Genomic DNA, 20,246 nt, shown 5'->3' with positions numbered 1-20,246 from the left:
TTTACTTTTTCCACACCGGTCATGATTTTATAGACCTCTATCTTATCCCCCACTTAGTCGCCTCTTTTCCAAGCTGAAAAGTCCCAATCTTATTAATCTCTCCTCATACGGAAGCCGTTCCATTCCCCTAATCATTTTTGTTGCTCTTTTCTGAACCTTTTCCAATTCCAATATATCTTTTTTTGACATGGGGCAACTTCATCTGCTCACAGTATTCCAGATGTGGGTGTACTATGGATTTATATAGAGGCAATATGATATTTTCTGTTTTATTATCTTAATGATGCCCAGCATTCTGTTCACTTTTTTGACTGCCACTGCACATTGAGTGGATGTTTTCAGAGAACTATCCACAATGACTCCAGGATCTCTTTCTTGAGCTGTAACAGCTAATTTAGACCCCATCATTTGATATGTACAGTTGGGATTTTGTTTTCCAAGGTGCATTTCTTTGCATTCCTTGTGGTGGGTTTTGTAACAGACACATTACAGCAGAGGCGATTGTCCTCCAAACAGCATGCAGAAAGAGCTCCCTATTGTGGCATTAGAGAAAACTTGCATTGTGCACCTGGCACCCTGCCGCTGGGTAATGCTGGCATGTGAGGAGGTCTATAAATATCTTGCATTTCTAGAGTGTACTCCATCCCTGGAGAATCCCAGACTGCTTTGCAAACTGTTATACAAAGCACACAGGGGTCACTCCTACCAGGCCTGAAATGCAGCTACCCCTGTGGTGGAATGTCTGAGCTGTTTAACAGCTCATAGTAACGCTAGGAACAGTTTAGGGGCCCAAGTCTGTGCAGTACTGACCATCCTCAACTCCCTTTAAAGGGGATTTGAAGACAGCCTGGTTCGAATCAGGCTGTAGGAACAAAGTTGAAGGAAATTCTATCCCCAAATAAACTGCAGGAGGAATGTAAAGAGGTGGAATGTAATGACTGACTTTGGAACGGGGCTAAGACATGCTGACTTCTGCCAGGAGGCTGCACCTTCGCCCAAGGGGAACAAACAGCCCTGGCTAGGTAACATGCCTCGTACCTCCAACCCAGGAGACAGAGAGGGGGGCGGCGATAGGTCGGGAGTCAGTGAATAGGACAGATGTACAAGAAGTCATTAATAAAAGCATCTCGGCAGATGGCCCAAAGGCACTCAGACAGCCCCAGCCAAACCTGGATCATTTGCCCAAGTACCGGCAGTTCCCATCTTGGACTGAATATTGAGCGACAGAAGCTTGTTCTGCTCTGAGCACTTTAATACATAAAGAGTTTAGCCAGCTCAGCACAGAGCGCCCTTCTCCTTTAACAACTCTGATGCTGCCTTGTTGAGCAAAGTCCCTCTTCGGTGCTGGCCCCAGGTAGCTAGTAGAGAAGGGCAACAGCCCTGCCCGGTGCATCAGCTCAGCTCAACCTGACCCTGAATGATTAGTTCCCCAGTATTTTTAAACGGTCCATGGCCCGTAATGGCTCCGTCCAGTCACTGTGCAGCCGCTGGAGCCTACCAGCTGAATACGGTTGAGTTGCACAAAGCTGGCTTGTGTGGGGACATGATGGGATGTTTGGATGAAGACAATTCTGTGGGGCTAGTGATTAGTTGGCTGGTTCACCGAACCCCAGCGTGTCAGTGCTCAATTACCAGGTGAGCTTGGGGTTACAGCACTTCAGGAGAGTCGTGTCAGTGTATGATGCAACCAAACAAAACCTAGTGAGTCAGAGACTTTCAAAGACAGGCCAGTGTGATGGAATGGCCTGGCTGGGCAGCCTGCATAGCTCATAAACAATGTAATGATCCCAGGGCAGGCACTGTAATCCAGCCCCAATTCTTCACCTCCAGCAAGGGGTTTCATGCAGCTTTTCCAGGGGACAAGGAGACCAGTTCTGATTCCTCTCTTCTGCCAGAGGCTGCACCCAGGGTTTGTTCTGGGCCCTGCAACAGTGATGGACTCACAGAAAGGGCACAAGGCAGAGGCAGGTGTAGAACCCAGGAGTCCTGATGCCCAGCATTATGTTTGCTCTACTTAACCAGAGCTGTCTCCTCCTCCTAGTGACTGCTATGGTCCCTTACAATAATAACCCACTGCAACTCTATCAGAAGGATCCAGTGCATGTTAACAGTGGAGGAATATCCCTTTTTAAGACTGGAAATGGATTTCTAGTTTAAAGTTTCCAACAAGGCTCTATCTGCCAGCCAGAAAAAGTTCCCCATGACTTTAATGATCACACAGACTAGCACGAAGGCCTTCTATAAACACAGGCTCTGTGCTGGCTATATTTGGACCCATTGCTGCAAGGAGCTCCTTCAGGCACTCCAGGCGGACGTAAAGAACTCCTTCTGCCAGTATTGCCAGGTGCACGATCCTAGAGCAGCTGGGCTTGATTTTCCTGTCGCTCGGGCTGGTGTTGCTCTCACTTGCACTGTTGATTTCGCCCCCGATGACATCAGGAAGAGGAGATAACTCGATGGGCAGCTCTGACGTGTCTACAGATGCTCCTCTCCTTCTGACACTGCTCCTCTCCTTCTGTTCCCCAGTCTCAGACTACTGTGACCCAACCGCAGGAAACAGGAAGAGCCAGATCTCATGCCTGCTCTTGCCCAGTGGAAAGCAAGCGGTAATTAATGCATTGCCTTTGGGAACCGTAACCTCAAATTCACCATCAGAAATCAATGGTCCACTGGAATGTGTTTCTATAGCAACAAGGACCAGAGAGATAACTCCCTGTAAGGCAGCTTTTGGGCTCAGACAGAAAGAGCAAGAAGATGCATGATGCTAATGCAGCCCTTGACTATCACTGCTGGAGAGCTGGACTCCTGGGTTAAGTCAGATGTGGAGATCAGTCTGTCTGGCTCTGCTCCTGGGTGGAGATCAGTCTGGCTGGTTCTCCACCTCTGCTGAGGGCTGGGCCAAGGTGAGACCAGGAAGGGATGCCGTGAGTCAGGCTTGAGGTGGAGGGGCAGACTACGTGAGGATGCAGGACCAGAGTAAGTGGGTCAGGATTCTGAAGGGCATCAGCAGAGCAGGGTGCGTGGGGAGCCCAGGATGGGAACAGCAAGGTGGTGCTGGAGCTCAGGCTTGAAAGGCATTGGCAGAGCTGCGTAAACAACATGATTTGCACAACCCCTGAGTGAGCTCTGGACAAAGGGGAGTCAAGTGACATCATTCAAGGTGCCTTGCCACAATAAAGCAGCATGTTCCAGTCCCGTTCCCCATCCGGGCTGAACAATGCCAACAGCCAGGCTTCGACAGCCTGTTCACTGAGCTCTGGCGGAGGCTGGGACTGAGCCAGGCTGGCAGTCCCTGTCAGAGCTGCTCGCTACATCCAAGGGGCGCGTCCTTTAGCTTCTCAAAGCTGGCCTTAGGAAGAAACAACTGGCACTTCTGTTCAGAGAAACCCGAGGAAAGTGCTGCGTCAGCTGATTTCTATTCCCTTTCTTGACACAAACACCACAGTGTTGCCTGGGTCCTCTTTGGCCTCCCCGTCCCTCCCCACCCCCTGAGCCACAGCTCTGCTGATGCTGCGGAGTCTCTCGCAGCACGGACATCCTGTACTCCAGCAGGACTAGGGGGCAGGAGAGCTGGTTCTAGCTCCATCGCTGACCTTAAGGCCCGTGACTCAGTTTCTCCACACACAATGGGGTCAACACTGACCCAGCGCTCTGGGAGCCGTCCGTCTGTGCTGCAGGGGGAGACCCAGCGATTAGGGTGTCCAGACGTCCCGATAAAATCAGGACTGTCCTGATTTTTAGGCATTTGTCCCGTGTCCCAACCGATATTTCACACTCCTGTGTTTTGTTTGTTTGTTTTGTTTTGTTTTGCTCTGCTAGCGGGACTCCGCTTTTTTTTCCTTTGCTCCGCTGGCGGGGGACCCCCCACCATGTGTCCCGATATTTTCTTCATCCCATCTGGTCACCCTATCAGCGATGGACGGTGTAAAAGGGCCTGTTAGTGCATCGTGGCCGCTGAGATGGGCGCAGGCTCCAAGAAGTGTGTGTGTGGGGGAGGAGTGGGCTGGGCAATGTCTGGTGCCACGGAAGTAACAGTGGCATTTCGATGGGGAAACTGAGGCAGGGAGGCACAGTCAGGGCGGGGCACCCACCGGCCCCCCGCACCACGCCCGGTCCCGTCACCGCATCACTACCGCGCCTGTCTCCAGGCCACCGTCACCATGGCATCGTTGTCCCCATGTCGCTAGGCAACTGTGGCCGTGTGTGTCACAGTCTCGCTGGGGACCCAGGGCCCGCAGCCGCTGCCCCGAGAAATGGGAACCGGGTCCCTTTAAGCAGCCCCGTGCCCGGAAGCGGCGAGGGAACTACATTTCCCAGGGTCCCTCGCGCGGGCACGAAAGCTAGCGGCTCACCCCGTTCGGCCTAGTGACGGATGCGCTCCTCAGCCAACCAGTAACACGATCCGCATCAGTAGTCGGTGCCTGGAGGGAGCCAATGGCGGAGCTGGGTGGGGGCGCCCTGCGGCCAATGAGAGGCGTGGGGGCGGGCGCTAGGGCCGCAGGCCGGGCCGGGGGAAGATGGCGGCGGTAGCGAGGTGGTGGCGGGTTGGGCTCCCGGGGTTGCTCGTGCTGCTGCTGCGCGGGGCGCGCGCCGAGCAGACTGAGGAGCACCTGAAACGGGAGCACTCGCTCACCAAACCCTACCAGGGTGAGGGGCCCCGCGGGGAGTGCGGGGGGGACCCCTGTAGGGGTTTAGGCTGGGGGGACCTGTGTGGGGGGTTGGGTTGGAGGGGGGGGGGACCCGTGGGGGGAGGGGTTAGGCTGGGTTCGAGTGGGGGGGACCCGTTGGGGGTGTGCGTGGGGGGACTGGGCTGGAGTGACAGGGCAGCAGCAGTATGGGAGTATGGGGGTGATGCACGGGGATGCAGGAGGAACTGGGCTGGGGAGGCTGGGTGAGAGGGTCTGGGAGATTTGGGGAGCAGGGTGGTGGGATCAGCAAAAGCAGTAACGGGCAGGGAGGAGTGGGGGAGGAGTCAAAGGGGGTGAGAAGGGGAGTAGGGAGTGGGCAGGCAAAGAAACTGAGGTAGTGTGTTCAGTGGGTAGCTGGTCTTGGGGGGGAAAGACAGGGTGGGGGTGCAGAGGGAGTTGTGGGGAATGACTAGAGTGTGACCGTATTTGGGGGGCAGGGAAGAAGCAGAATGAGAGTGGATTGGGACCCCCGAGAGAGAAGGGCTGGGGGATGAGCTATGTAGGTGGCTTGGGGGAAAGCAAGTGTATGTAGTGCTTTGTGCACCTGGCTGGAGAGGGAAAAAGGAGGGTGGGCAGGTGGAGGGTCTGGGAGGGAAACAAGGCAGAGAAGGAAGCGGGGGGGGGGGGGGTGGGAAGATGGATGGAAGGGAGTTGGGTGAGAAGAGGCACAGCGCAGGGCAATCAATGCTCTTGACTAACAGTCACAGCACTGTACCCTTGTACGGTGGGTGCAAATGTTTCCCTCCTACCCCACAGGTGTTGGATCTTCCAGCTCCTCTCTCTGGGACCTTATGGGCAATGCCATGGTCACGACTCAGTACGTCCGCCTCACACCAGACATGCAGAGCAAACAGGGGGCCGTGTGGAACAGAGTGGTAAGAATAATGTTCTCTAGCAATCTTTGAGGAGCGCTGGCACTCCAGGGTTTTGTATCTCGTGCAGAAGTGATTTCTATCTTTGGGCTGCAGCCAGTATGTCTGAATTCAAGATGGTGAGGGGTAGCAAGATGGTAATCGGGATGACTTGATTTATGGAGTCAAGATTCTCATGGGAATCGGCTGCTGCAGGTCACAGGAAGTGGTGCACTGATGGTGAAATCCTTACCTCGCAAGCGGAATGAAGGGTGGATGGGCCTCGGGCAGATTGCTCTCATGAAAACTACTGGCCAGACAGATTTGTGGAATGGTTGTGCAAAACAAACTCCAGCTACGGTTAATCTGAAACAAGCCTGTTGCTAAATCAGTGTCTTGGCACTGTCTCTTCTCTCGGTGTAGCTACAGGAGGTCATTAACCTTGTGACAATGTTCCAGTCCACTGAGCTTTTCCTTTGACTAAAAGCGCCAAAAGGCAGTGCTTATAAATGGCTTGCTCCCGGGCAATAGCCCTGCCAATTCTATTATAGGATTTGATCCTAAATCCCTCTATTACTATAGCTCAAATGTGTCCCATTCAGGATCACCACTCTGTTGTGCTCCATGTACGTGGCATGTTCTTTAGATCCCGAGTAGACGAAGATCCATGTCCCCCAAATAGAATAACTTTGAAAGGCTTTTTGTTCTGGGGGAACGTAAATGGTGTAGACGCACACAAGAACACTGGACCAAAGGCAGATCTGGTATAAGCAATTGCAACTCAGATCCGTTAGTGGACTTGTACCTGCTTATACCAGTGTGAATTGGGCACGCTGAGTTTATCCTGTAAACCTGATCTGACATTCCTCTGCTCCCATGTGCAAAGGTTCCACCAGTATCTGAAAATGACTAACCTCACGTCTGCCATTAATACTTGGCCACAGCAGTACAAGTACCTGGGTTCTCTACCTTTCTTCGGTAGCTGTCAGTTTGAGTCCCAAACTCAGCTCTCATCAGATGTTTATCTAACTTAAGTCTTGCCTAAAGAGTGGATATAATTTGCTTATTAAGTGAAAAGCTGGAATTTGAGCCAGAAAGCATCTTATGGTCAGTATAGCTTCCTGTGCTGTTCAGTGCAACCTTCTCTACGTAAATCTGCTTGGGCCCTCGAACAAACTCCTATCGTCTTACCTTGCTGCACTATAGTTCTTCTTTAACGTTTATAGTGCCTATAGTGGATCCTGCTTTTTAAAACAAGTAATCATATATGATGTCCTAGCTCCAGGCACTCAAAACTGAAGCTTTGATAGGATGTTTCTCTGGATTATAACAGTAATCTCACACTTCTTTCCAAAGCTGAAAAATGCCTATTCTTGGTGAGTGAAATTGCCAGGCAAAGGGAAGTGTGGTCTCTTAGTTGTGATGTGGACACAGAAGGGCTTGCTGTTAGAGGCTTTCTTTTTAGGGGCTTAGGTGGTGCCCATCATCTTGTTGTGCCTATATTCACATGGTGCAGGGTTGTGACGTAGCTTGCAAGTGTGTGTGTGTGTGTGTGCTGGATTTCAGTCTTTGGCGAGTAACAATAGAGCAGTGATTACGAATCTCTTCCAGATTTGGACCCCCTCCCATCTCTCACAGGTCTAGCAGGAAGCCCCCTCCCATTTAGTAGGATGGAAAGGCCAGAGTGGTCCCAACTCCCTCACACCTGCATCTGGTGGCTCAGGTTGAGCTCATGCACTACAGATCACTCCTTATAATGTCTGGCTCTGCAGTTTTTTTAATGTTGCAGTTCTCGTCTGAGTTTTGTGCAGGCAGTGAATTGCCTTCCCTAAATCCTGTGATAGGATATACGGGAGGAGCCACTCAAAGACATGACAGTTTGGGATGGAATTTACTGTGGGGTAGATAGTGATGCGCTTTCATGTACTGTAGTTCCATAGTAAGTTTCCTGTAGAACTATTATGATTTCTGTGCTCTCCACACAAGTACCTGTCTGATTCTGCCTGGCCATTTGAGTCCAGACTAGTTGACCGTGTGTTGGAGAAAGGTAGCTTGTTCCAAGAGCAAAGGCACTGTAGGTGTACCAACCCTTTCCAGGTCAGTACTCTTCTTGCAGCCCACGGTGTCAGGGATACTCTGCTCAGGAGGACAGAGTCCTGTCCGTTAATAGCCATGTCTTTTTAGTCCGTGGAATGAGACCATTTTAAGTCCAACATCTCAAAGCCTTCAGAGTATGTTGGACAGCTGCCGCCTCATATTAAAGAGCTGTGTAAATTGTCTCCATGGAGCTCAGCGGCCTCCCACATCTCTGTACAATTGTCTGGATGGTGTAAGTGCATGTCCCTGACCTGAACCTGTTCTAATTGTCTGTCCTGAGGCTGCCTTCCACAGTGAGTTGCCGCCTTCCACAGTGAGTTGCCACCTACCTCTGATACATCTCTGTGGTGTGGAGCGGGCTTGATACTGCTGCATTTGGCAATCAATCCCCAGCTATGGGCACTGTTGCGAGATGTCTCTGACTGTGGGTCTTTCTGTTCTTTCAGATGGAAATTCAATACAAATAAAATGCTTAAAAAGGGCTGTAGTCAGGGACCCAAATGTAGCTTTTTGAGAAGATGTAAAATTTTTTTGTTTTGTTTGTTTTTTTTAAATGTCACTGAGTATGTGTGTGTGTGTTTGGATTTGCAGTTCCCTTGAAGTGGTTGTGGTTTACATCAGCTTAACATTAAACTGACAAGTGTAGCTTCGTTGCTCAAGCTGAATGAAATTCAGGAGACTGAACTGCTTATGTAGTGAAAAATGGACTGGATTCTTAAAATCCATTGTCTTGTGGCATTAATGATGATGTAATGAGTTTTCAGATGTGACTTTGAAGTGGGCTTTTGACTGTTCATATAGTATGAGTCCAGGAGTCGAAATACCTGTCTAGCCGCTAACTCGTATCCAGTCTGGATGGCTATTATAAAACTATTTACATTCTTTGCCCCTGATTGGTTCTACGCTTCATCTGATGTTCATAAGGGGGCGTAATTTATTCATCTATAGTGATGAAATCTAGGCCACTCTTGGCCTGATTTTGATCTCTTTCCCTGATTTCACTGGTTACTCCTGGCTTAGAACAGTGCAAGATCAGAATCAAGCCCTTTGTTTTTATATCCATGGTTCCCTAATCTTAACAGTGCCCCCTGTGATTAATTACTCTTGCTGAAATATGAAAGGTAAGGCAGTGCAGCCTATTGGCCAGGGAAATAAAGGACGAAGACATCTCTGCAGATGTATTTGTGCTAAGGCAGGCCAGCACTTTTCCATGAGGTGGTGGGTGTGTTGGTGCCATGGCTCGCTGTCTGTGCAGAAAAGCAGCTGTACTGTCTGGCTGGGGACACTGCAACCAATTGCAACTGTCCCTCCCCATCCAGACGGAACAGATCCCAGCTGACATGGGGTCCCTTCTTAATGTTATCTGTCTGCAAGGCAATAGTCGGAAGGGCTGTGAATAGTCTATTGTCAAAGTCCCCCTGACTGCTGCACTCACTCTCCTCCTTTCTCTCTTGCAGCCTTGTTACCTCAGAGACTGGGAGATGCAGGTCCATTTTAAAATCCACGGGCAAGGCAAGAAGAACCTGAATGGGGACGGCTTTGCCATCTGGTACACCAAGGATCGCATGCAGCCAGGTAAAATGCTCTCACGGAGGCATTGGCTGCAAGGGGAAGTGCTGCACAGAGCCTCCGCTGCTGGCCTTCTCCTGCCCCAGCGGAGACATGCTGGCCAGACGAGCGCCGCCCTTGGCTGTGGATGTAGATTGCATCTGTAACTGCTGCCTTAGAGTTGCTGCCATCCTGCTCCTTTTTGCAGGGACCGACAAGGAGGGAGCCAGGAGTGACTGTGAACCCATTGTAGCTAATACTGACATTGCTCTGCGAAAGCTCGGGGTGACCATTGATCGGGGCTCTGAGGAGTCCAACATGGCTATGAATTCAGCTGTCCAGTAGCAAACTGCTTGCCCTGATTTTCAGAGGTGCAAAGCAAGCCGTATTCCTACTGGAGGCTCCAGTGGCTCCAGAGCTCTGGAAATCAGACGTGTGTGGGCTAAGCATAGGCCTGGGGGCCAGGAACACCTGTATTCTGAAACTCTGCTCCCGTTTCCCCATCTGTCAAACGCGGGGGGGGGGGGGGGGATGCCTGGCTACCTCATGAGTTATTGTTTGTAAAGAGCGCGGCTATCTAGCACTCCTATGTAGATTGCAAAGCGATTTATCAGGTGAGAGTATCGCTGTCTCCATTTGATAGATGGGGGAAGAGAGGTGCAGAGGGGGAGTGGCAGATCCGGGGATTGAACTCGGGACTGCGGGGTATTGGTCCTGTAATATGGGCGCTGGGCTCTGCTGTTCTGTAAGTGCTCGATGGTGCTATGTGGCGGGGGCTTCAGGCCCCCTAAGCACGGATCAAGGAATGACTCCCCTGTGGGGAGAGGGTGAAGGTAAAGGGTGACTCATCGAATGCCACTTCCTAACATTCCTTACGAGCTGCTACTGGTGTCAAGCCAAGGCTACCTTTGGAGGCATCTCTGGCTTAGATCCTTAGGGGAAAACTCCTTCAAATGGGCATCCGCGTGAAGTTGGAGGCCGCCCCACTGGTTCTTATTGGCTGCAAGGAGGTAAATGTCTGTCTGACGCTACCAAATAGTACTGTATCCTCTTCAAGCTACTCTTGTGGTTCTGCTCCAAGGTGGGGCCCATCGATGGCTTGGGGAGTAAATCTACCCGCACGCAGGGTGGAAAGCACTCCCCCCACTGTCTCTACTAGAGAGCAACAGGACCCATTGTTCACAATCTGCCATCTGTTCTAGGGCCCGTGTTTGGGAGCAAGGATCACTTTCTGGGGCTGGGGGTGTTTGTAGACACCTACCCCAATGAGGAGAAGCAGCAGGAGGTAAGACGGCCTTTTGGCAGTTTGGAGGGAAGTGGGAGATGGATGTGAAGTTTTATTACCGTGGCTATGCATCCAGAGCTTGAGGCCAGAGTTGGCATATTAGCTTGTTCAAAAGGCTTTGGCCCTATTTCCAGCTCCAATGCAGCTGTATGTTAGAGATCCCAATCACGGACCAGTCTAAATGTAGCATCCTCTCCGGCTCCTCATGGCTGCAGCTTTTGTTTACTTGCTATTGACGCTGCTCTCTCTTCCCTCTCCTGTCTCTTTTCCCTTCTGGTTTTTGAGCTCGCCGACTTCCTTGTTGTCCCTCTCCAGGGGACTAGCAGGAGGCAAGTAGCTCTTCATACATGGAGGGGGCTGCAGGCCAGACCAGGCAGCTTCCCTCTGCAGCCCCTTCTGTGTGTCATGGCATCTGGTGTAGAGGAGCCCTCGCAAGGACTGAGTGATTCTGGTTAGTTTCTCCTCACTGCCGACTCCCCGTATGAAGTATCGCTGCTCTGCAGGGCAAGTCCTGATGGTGATGGGCATTGTCTTGCTGCCCAAGGCCGGTGAATGCAGGCTGGACACACCGATTAGGACGAGCTGTAGGCCAGCAGTGGCCGCCAGCAATGGCTGCAAATGCTTTGCGGGGGAAATGGGAAAAGGAGAAATGGGAAGCAGTTGTACTCCTTTCCCTTGGGGATTTGGGGGCTGCTAGCAAGCTGGGATCGGAAGCTGTCTGAAGTGTCTGGACACTAGCTAGTGTGGACCTGTAGTGTGGTGATCTTCACCTCTGCATAGCAGTGGCCTAAATGCCAACATAGGAACGGCCATACTGAGTCAGACCAAGGGTCCATCTAGCCCAGTATTCTGTCTTCTGATAGTGGCCAGTGTCAGGTGCCCCAGAGGGAATGGACAGAACAGGTAATCATCAAATGATCTATCCCCTGTTGCCCATTCCCAGTTTCTGGCAAACAGAGGCTAGAGACACCATCCCTGCCCATCCTGGCTAATAGCCAGTGTTGGACCTATCCTCCGTGAATTTATCTAGTTCTTTTTTTAACCCTGTTATAGTCTTGGCCTTCACAACCTCCTCTGGCAAGGAGTTCCACAGGTTGACTGTGCGCTGTGTGGAAAAAATACTTCCTTTTGTTTGTTTTAAACGTGCTGCCTCTTAATTTCATTTGGTGATCCGCTAGTTCTTTTGTTATGAAAAGGAGTAAATAACACTTTCTTATTTATGTTCTGCACACCAGTCAGGACTTTATAGACCTCTATCATATCCCCCGCCCACCCTCCCAGTCGTCTCTTCTCCAAACTGAAAAGTTCCAGTCTTATTAATCTCTCCTCATACGGAAGCCGTTCCATACCCCTAATCATTTTTGTTGCCCCTTTCTGAACCTTTTCCAATTCCAATATATGATTTTTTGAGATGGGGCGACCACATCTGCACGCAGTATTCAAGATGTGGGCGTACCATGGATTTATACAGAGGCAATATGATACTTTCTGTCTTATCTATCCCTTGCTTAATGATTCCCAATGTTCTGTTTGCTTTTTTGACTGCCGCTGCACGTTGAGTGCATATTTTCAGAGAACTATCTACAATGATGCCAAGATCTTTGAGTGGTAACAGCTAATTTAGACCCCATCATTTGATGTGTATAGTTGGGATTATGTTTTCCAATGTGCGTTACTTTGCATTTATCAACATTGAATTTCATCTGCCATTTTGTTGCCCGGTCACCCAGTTTTCTGAGATCCTTTTATAGCTCTTCGCAGTCTGCTTTGGACTAACTATCTTGAGTAATTTTGTATGATCTGCAAATTTTGCCACCTCACTGTTTACCCCTTTTTCCAGATCATTTATGAATATATTGAACAGGACTAGTCCAGTACAGACTCCTGGGGGACACCACTATTTACCTCTCTCCGGGCTGGTCTACACTGCAGGGGGGATCGATCCAAGATATGCAACTTCAGCTACACGAATAGCGTAGCTGAAGTCTAAGTATCTTGGATCGAATTACCTGGGGTCCACACGGCGTGGGATCGACGGCCGCGGCTCCCCCTGTCGACTGCGCTACCGCCGCTCGCTCTGGTGGAGTTCTGGAGTTGACGGTGAGCGCGTTCAGGGACCGATATATCGCGTCTTAACGAGACGCGATATATCTATCCCAGATAAATCGATTGCTACCCACCGATATGGCGGGTAGTGAAGACATACCCTCCATTCTGAAAACCGACCGTTTATTCCTACCCTTTGTTTCCTATCTTTTAACCAATTACCAATCCATGAGAAGACATTCCCTCTTATCCCATGACAGCTTACTTTGCGTAAGAGCCTTTGGTGAGGGACCTTATCAAAGGCTTTCTGAAAATTTAAGTACACTATATCCACTGGATCCCCCTTGTCCACATGCTTGTTGACCCCCTCAAAGAATTCTAGTAGATTGGTGAGGCATGATTTCCCTTTACAAAAACCATGTTGACTCTTCCCCAACAAATTTTGTTCATCTATGTCTGACAATTCTGTTCTTTACTATAGGTTCACCCAGTTTGGCCGGTACCGAAGTCAGGCTTATCGGCCTTTAATTGCCGGGATCACCCCAGTACTTGCTGGCCAGGGCCTACTGCACAGTCCTTCTGTAAAGCTGTTCTGGAGAACATCTCCTGTGCTCTAGAGCTGTACAGTGAGACTGTGCTGTTACGTGTTATTGAAACAAAAGTGGACTAAACTTGTGTGTTTGTATTAGAGCTGGGCCCAAACACGCTTTCACCGAAGAATTGCCTTGCAAAGGAAACCAGCATTTTTGAGACACTTTCACTTTATCAGAAAATTTCCCAGGACATTGACCAAGGTTTTTTTCAGGTGTTTGGATTTCTCTAGAGTGAGTGGGCAGGAGGAATCCAAGTAGCCAAGATGTGGAAAAATTTTTGAACAATTTTGCCAAATTTTGCACAAGTTGAGAATTTGTCATATCGTTCCAAACTTGTTGTGGGAAATACATGGCTGTTTTCCGGCCACCCCTGAGGTGTGTGGAGATCATCCCAAATTAGCATCCTGCTAATTCCTTCTATTCGAACCCCATGGCTCTCCTTTAGACTCCAGTGTCTGACCAGCTCAGCTGTGTAGGTGGCTTCTGACCTTGAAACTGATTAAACAGATCTGCAGCTCTTGAATCAGTGTCAGGTTTGGTTGAAACATTAACATTGGCCTGCCCTTGGTCTGGGAAGGGCCTTTGTACCCTTCGATTGGTTCCTAGAGAATGCCAGGCAGCTGGAGAAGCCCCACTGATGCTATTCCAGCTCTTGGAGTTTAATTGAGGATAAAGATCATAATCTGAGTCACAATGCAGGGAGAAGTGACAGCATCTGCAGCCTTGCTCCTGCCACAGATTTGTGCTGGCGTCTGGTTATGGTCCTAACCAGACAGTCAAACACAACGGAGGCTTTTATTTCTGTTCAGTTTGGGCCCAGTTCTGAGCTCTGCCACTGTGGAACTCCATTGACATCTGTAGAGCTGCATGGGGGATCCTCAGGGAATGGGTGCAGGACTCAGTCCCACGTGAAAACGGGGGTTCGTGCCTTGGGCTCGTGTGCCCAGCTCCCCAGGACACTGGTGTCCATGTGGCTCTGGGACCATCCCTAGCACAGCAACACTTGCCTCAGAGAAGCCAAGAGCCATTTCCTGAACTGTGAACACTGCATGTCCCTGCGTGTACCGTGGGAGCACCCGGCTGTCATGCATTTGTGTGTGATGGACACAGTTAAGGGTGCTGGAGGAATTGTAGATCTGGGTGGTGGTGATTCCAGCCAAGCAGTCCTTTGTTGGTGTGCATGCTTGGGGCCTTAGTGCTGGGTTAATGTGGTTTTGTGCTGTGGGCTGGGGAAGGGAAGTACAGGGTATAAACTGGGCAGGATTAGTGTGGGGTTTCTTTTGCAGCTGCCTTTTTAAGCCATGTATTCAGTGGTTTGGTACATGACTTGCAAAATGTAGGGTACCCTCAAGTCTTGGCAAGGGGACAATGCTAGTGGTTTCCTAGGGTGCATTTCCTTCCCAGTTTGCACGTTAATACTAAACTGTCTGGTCGGTGACTCTGTCTTGCTTTGTACCCTTTCTTGCTCTCAATAATCCTTCTGGACTCAGGCTCAGAAGAGGCGGTATGCCCCTGGAAATCAGGTACTTGCTCCTAGCTCATTTCCAGCCTCGGCGTCCCCTCCACTCTCTCTGTCATTGGCACTTCCTGAGTGTTTGGGACCTTGCTGGGAGAGGGAAGTGCATTGCCAGAGTTACAGAAATCTTTATCTGACTGGCTGCAGCCAGTCTGGCTGGTTCAGAGCTAGTCTCTCCATCTGCCCCCAGATCCCCTGGCCAGCATGCTTGTGCCAGAGTGCACTGGGCTGCTGATTACTGTCCTGTGACCTGAAGGAAGTCGAGCGTGTGCAGCCTCCCCAAGTCCCTCGCTCAGGGCCTGGCATACCCGGGCGGTTTTGGTGCACCTCTCTCTTCCTATGGCTTCTCCTCATGGCTGCGCAGTTCCTACACGCGGAGGAGACACTGCAGCTCTCGAGCTGGTCTGTGCTCATGGATCCCTGTTCCTGCTTCGTTTCAGAATAAACAAACCTCTGTTCCCACACCTTGTGCATCTCCCTGCTACGCAGCATGACGCTGGGGGTCTGGCCTGGGTGCACTGCTTGCCTCAGCTCGTCTTCTCACTGCCTACTAGATAGAGGAGGGTCCATTAGAAATGAATTAAGCTGCACATACCAGTGGCTCAGCGGTGGTGTGGTTAGCCCGTCTGCTACTGCAGACTTGGGAAAGGACTCTGCTATTGGGCCTCTGGGCAGTGTTGCCCATCGAGAAGAGTGGGAATGCTGGACCCAGTGTGATGCACAATGCACATGTCTTGGTGGAATGATCTTAAAAAAAAAACAAAAACAAAAACCCAACTTGGAGGGGGAGAGATGGCACGTGATCCCATGAACAGTGTCCTGGCTGGGGCACATGGGCTGTGGTAGCTGGACGTCACTGTCTCAAAGCCAGCCCAGCACAGTAGCACTGCTGCTGCCCGTCCTGTGTGGAGCAGGGGTCCATGCCACACAAACCACCAGCCCAGGGGTGGCAATGGGACTTTGGGGGCGGTCTCTGTAGAGAAAACACCCCTTGGAGGCGGCGCCCGTGTCCCTCTCTAGACCTGGGTTCCTTGAAGTCGGGATGAGGCCCGGTGGTGGCGAGATCAGTCAGTCCAGTGCCTCCTGCCAGCACTTCGCTCCCTTACAGACCCGGTCCTGCCAGCTGCGTGAGAATTTCGAGCGCTGGCCAAGGCTCTTGTCTGTCTCTCGGTCCTGGTGTCGTGCTCCATGCTGTCAGTGTCCTGTGCAAAGCCATATTCTCTGCTGGCTGCATGCATTTGCCCTGTTGCCCACGGTTCGTCTCGCCAGGCCTCCGCAGAGCAGTGAGGAGACCACTAACCTGTGGCTTTGTCTCCCCTAGCGCGTGTTCCCCTACATTTCTGCCATGGTGAACAATGGCTCTCTCACCTATGACCATGACCGGGACGGACGGCCCACTGAGCTCGGCGGCTGCACGGCCATGGTGCGCAACCTGAACCACGACACCTTCCTGGTGATCCGCTATGTCAAAAGGAGGCTGACTGTGAGTGACTCCTCCTCGAGCTCTCCAGGCCCAGGGCAACGTCAGGTCGGGAGGGCTGGGCTGGGTTGCTCTGGGTTGAGTGAAGTCTCGTGTGTTTCAGATCATGATTGACATTGATGGCAAGCACGAGTGGCGGGACTGTATTGACATGCCGGGGGTCCACCTGCCACGGGGATACTTCTTTGGGACCTCTTCAGTCACTGGAGACCTCTCAGGTACCGCGCTGTGAACCTGGCCAATGCTCCACAAGCGCTAAGGGTAGGCCTATGCTGTGCCTGCGAGTCTCCGAGCCGGGGTCTACAGAGCCGGAGCCAAACGGCTGCTTTTAGCGCCGGAGCATGAGCCTGAGTCTGTTGACCTGACTCTGAGACTTGCTGCTGCGGGTTTTAAACACACGGTAGCTGCACCCTACGTGACTGGGGAGCGAAAGCCCTGCCTTCAGAAGTGCCTCTGGTGCTCCGGCCAGACCTACCATGGCATGGAGGTGCCTGAGGTGCCAAACTCCCCAAGCCATGTCCTTGGAGGGGCCCTTGGCATTAACCGTTGAGCCTGAAAGGCCCCTGTGTTCGATCAGAAAGGGACACCGCCCCCTTCTGGTTTCAGTGGAACCCCAGGAGTTCACAGGTGACACTTGTAGGCTTGGGGCACCTGAAGTTCTGCCAGGTGCCGGAGGCTCCTCTGAGTTGGCATCAACATTCTGAGTATTTAAAATACAAAGGTGCCCACTCCCATGCCTTCACCCTGACGGCCTCGGCCACTCCCTGGCTCTGGGGGCTGCCTGCAGCTGAACCTCTGGTGCACACAGCCTGCAGTTAGACAGGGGCCTTGGGACGTACTTCGGGGGTTTAGAGCAGGCATCCCTCTTACACAGTGTTGCAGGGCACTTCTTGAGCATTCTGGCCCAAGAGCCGTTAGCTCTTCTCCTTCCAGTATAGGCGAGGGGACCAGCCGTGTGGACACTGATGCACAGCTCTCTGGCCTATTGAGGCTCTTGCCTGTAACGTCTGTGTGAATTCCAGTCAGCGTATGCCATAATATCCCAAAGTATCGACCCATCTGCTTCCGTAGTTCTTAAGCCAGCTTAGAACAGATTTGAATCAAGCCTCTACAAAAGCACGTTGATCACCAATGCCTGGATTCATTGTTTGCTCCAAGCAAAGTTCCTTTATTTCCAAAATCTCTGCAGATAGCTCTGGGAATTGGAGCAGCTGGCTGGAGCAGTTGAGTTGTTCTGCTAATATGTGTGACAGACAGACACAAAGGCAGTGAACGCCTGTGAGGGCGATTCTAATTTGCTGCCTTCAGGTGGCCGAGTGGACTTTAAATCAGGGGCTGAACAGCTCCTCATTTCTCAGCCTGAATTGAAGTGGCTTAAAGGCCCCTTGTGGAAAAGTGTGTTGTGTTGTGCTGGGCACTGCCCTGCCCTGCTGAGCTGAGTTCTGCTTGCTCCGTGTATGGGTTCTTGGCTCCCTTTGAGCAGATGTTCACTGTTTCCCTCTTCCAGCAGCTCTGCCATCCCTGGCCAAGATTCCTCTTCCTGCCTGCTGTCTAAGACCACGTTTCTCTCATGCCCCTAGATAACCACGACATAATTTCCCTGAAACTCTACCAGTTGACGGTTGAGCGGAGCCCAGAGGAGGAGAAGCGGGATAAAGAGGTGTTTCTGCCCGTTGTGGACAACATGAAACTGCCCGGAGGTGAGTAGCGCACAGGTTGGTGAGGTGCAAGGCTGGGAACCACCAAGTACCTACTTTCCCCACTAGGTGGGCTGTTCCATTCATCGGGCGGGGTCCTCACATCATCTGCTGAAGCTCCTGCTTGTGAGCCCGTCTGCTTGAATGTCTCCATTAGCTAATGGTCCTAGAAGGAGGGAATGGTGTGACCAAATGCTGAGCGCTGATGTCCCTGCCAGTGCTCACTGCAGTGTCGGCTTCTCCAATACCCCTGCAGAGAGGAGCAGCCAACAGCTTCAAGCAGGGATTAGGTGTGCCTGAAGCACAGCATGCCCTGGGTCTCACTGCTTCCAAGCGCTGGAGACAGGCTGGAGGTAGCCAAAACCCTGTGTGTGCTTTGAGATCCTCTGCAGGCTAGTGACCACGTGGCGTTCAGTCTCTGCGCCAGGCTCTCTCACTTCTCTGAAATCTCCCCGGAGACCGAACCCAAATCCCATAGCTCAGGATAAACGCAAGCGCCTCATCTTGGATGAAGCGCTGGGGAAGGTGGGGGCTGGATGGCTGTCTCCCCTGGCCACCACAGAGATGGGCAATGCAAGAAAAACCCAACTAAGCTTGTACGCCCCATGGCCATAGTCTCTGAGCGCGTGGTCTCTGCAGTGGCTAACCTGGGCTTGTGCCCCTCTGCCTTTGCCCCACAGTGGAGGCCCCACTGGAACCCATGAGCGGCCTGGCCCTGTTTTTAATTGTATTCTTCTCGCTGGTCGCCCTGGTGTTTGCCATCGTCATCGGAGTCATTGTCTACAACAAATGGCAGGAACAGAGCCGGAAACGCTTCTACTGACCTTGACGCCTGCCCTGCCCCTTCCCTCGGCAGCCCAGCCGCTCTGCTGGAGTGGGCTGGCACAGGTGCTAGAGGCTAGCTGAAGAGAAGCCCTTGCCTGCTCAGCCCAGACTTTCAAGAGCCCCTTCAGGTGGCTGCTACTTTGCTGGCCCCCATGGGGACCGCTGCTGTGTCTCTTCGAGCTCTGGGGTTCCCAGCGGGAGCGCACATCCTGGATCACATGGGGAGCACTTTGTGTGACACGTAGTGCATCAGGGAGACCTAACCCCCCGACTCCGGAGGTTGGTGCAGTGACAGATGGGCCGTCCCCCAGCAGCTCTTGCTTTGCAAGGTGTGTAGAGGACGCTTGGGGCGGGCGGAGCTGAATGTTGTATTGTTTCCGTGTTGGTGAGCCTTACATGTGCTATCTGGGGATGTCCCACAGCCTAGCTAGGAGGCCAGGCACTGAAGACTGTAAAATCCTAGAAAAGCCCCTTTGGCTTAAGGGTGAAACTTGGCCAAACAAAATGCTTCTTGTTGAGAAGAGTAGTGCTGTCCCCTCCCTGGCCCCTGCCGGACATGAGCCTGGCCCCGCCCCCAGCCCCACCATGAGCCTGGCCCCGCCCCCAGCCCCACCGCTGCTCACTCTGGCAGCCTGTCTGTTGCAATCCAGGTGGCTTGGCTGCCTTAGGCTGGTCGGGAAGGCCGAGCTCATCTGCCCCAGGCAGCTTTAAGCTTTTAATCCTGGTTTTGCCATAGCGCGGTTGAATCCTGCACCATGAATGAAATACTCCTTGTCTCACTGCTGCTCCTCATTTTGAAGTAGGTGAACTGGGAGCTGTGCTAAAGGAAAACCCCTCGTTTTACAGTCACCCCAATATGGTCTGGGCATGAACACAAATATTGGCTACTGGCCTCCCAGTGCCACCCTGAGCCTGCCTGATGTCCCAGCAGCATGGCAGGGAAAGCACTGCTCTTCCAGGCTGCGGGTTGGCCTTGATGCAGCTGGCTCTTCTCGGCCTCTGATGGAAATTGACCTGAGCTGCTTCCATTCAGTGCCTCCACTCTGCCACTACTAGCATACGGTCACCTCCTCTTTCTCCCCAATAACTGGACTTTCCATCCAGGGCTGAGGGGTTTTGCTGCTGGTGAAATATGCACTAAAAAGTCTCACTGCAGCTTGGTGAGACCAGGCCTGTCCGAGAAACCGTTCGGATCCTGGGCTCATTGCACAAGGGTCAGTACGTCTGTGTGCAGGGGCTCCATGACACTCGGTGCTGGGAATATGGTGGGCAAGGGACGGCTAGTCCCGACCCACTTCCGGTTCGTTCACATGAAGCCAGGTTATGTTGTTGGGGTGGGGTTCATGTGGTCATGTTGCTGTCCACATGCATGGACTCGCCCAGCGACTGATTGTTTTAACACTGGGTTCCGTTGTAATATCCACTCGCTGCTGTCGGGGGGCCTGTCCCTCCACCACTGGATCACTGTCTGCATGCAGTGCTGCCTTCCTCCCTTCTGTGTACCTCGGCCTGGAGCCAGCCTTTGCACAGGGGCTGCTTGCATGTCACTGTGTCCTGTTAATGGTGTAGGTGTGATGTGAAAAGGGGCAGTTCTCTCTTCCTCACCCAGAAACCTGATGC

The 20,246-nt window shown here is 52.0% G+C and overlaps 1 protein-coding gene across 2 annotated transcripts; it reads left to right on the top strand.

Annotated features, from left to right (window-relative positions):
* The first annotated feature begins 4,517 nt into the window (after window positions 1-4,517).
* LMAN2L (lectin, mannose binding 2 like) lies at window positions 4,518-19,188 on the top strand. Of its 2 annotated transcripts, XM_054017851.1 has the most exons (9): window positions 4,518-4,647; window positions 5,445-5,563; window positions 9,094-9,211; window positions 10,387-10,469; window positions 14,599-14,631; window positions 15,946-16,107; window positions 16,208-16,322; window positions 17,685-17,804; window positions 18,482-19,188. In XM_054017851.1, the coding sequence occupies exons 1-9, from the start codon at window positions 4,518-4,520 to the stop codon at window positions 18,622-18,624; spliced, it is 1,023 nt and encodes a 340-aa protein (XP_053873826.1). In that variant the 3' UTR covers window positions 18,625-19,188. The 2 variants fall into 2 exon arrangements, with proteins under 2 accessions (XP_053873826.1, XP_053873828.1); XM_054017853.1 differs by lacking the exon at window positions 14,599-14,631.
* The last annotated feature ends 1,058 nt before the right edge of the window (window positions 19,189-20,246 follow it).

Source organism: Malaclemys terrapin, chromosome 2 (assembly GCF_027887155.1).
Source record: "Malaclemys terrapin pileata isolate rMalTer1 chromosome 2, rMalTer1.hap1, whole genome shotgun sequence".
NCBI lineage: Eukaryota > Metazoa > Chordata > Testudines > Emydidae > Malaclemys > Malaclemys terrapin.
Note: the sequence above shows the minus strand (reverse complement) of the source record. Positions and strands in the feature narration are given on the sequence as shown.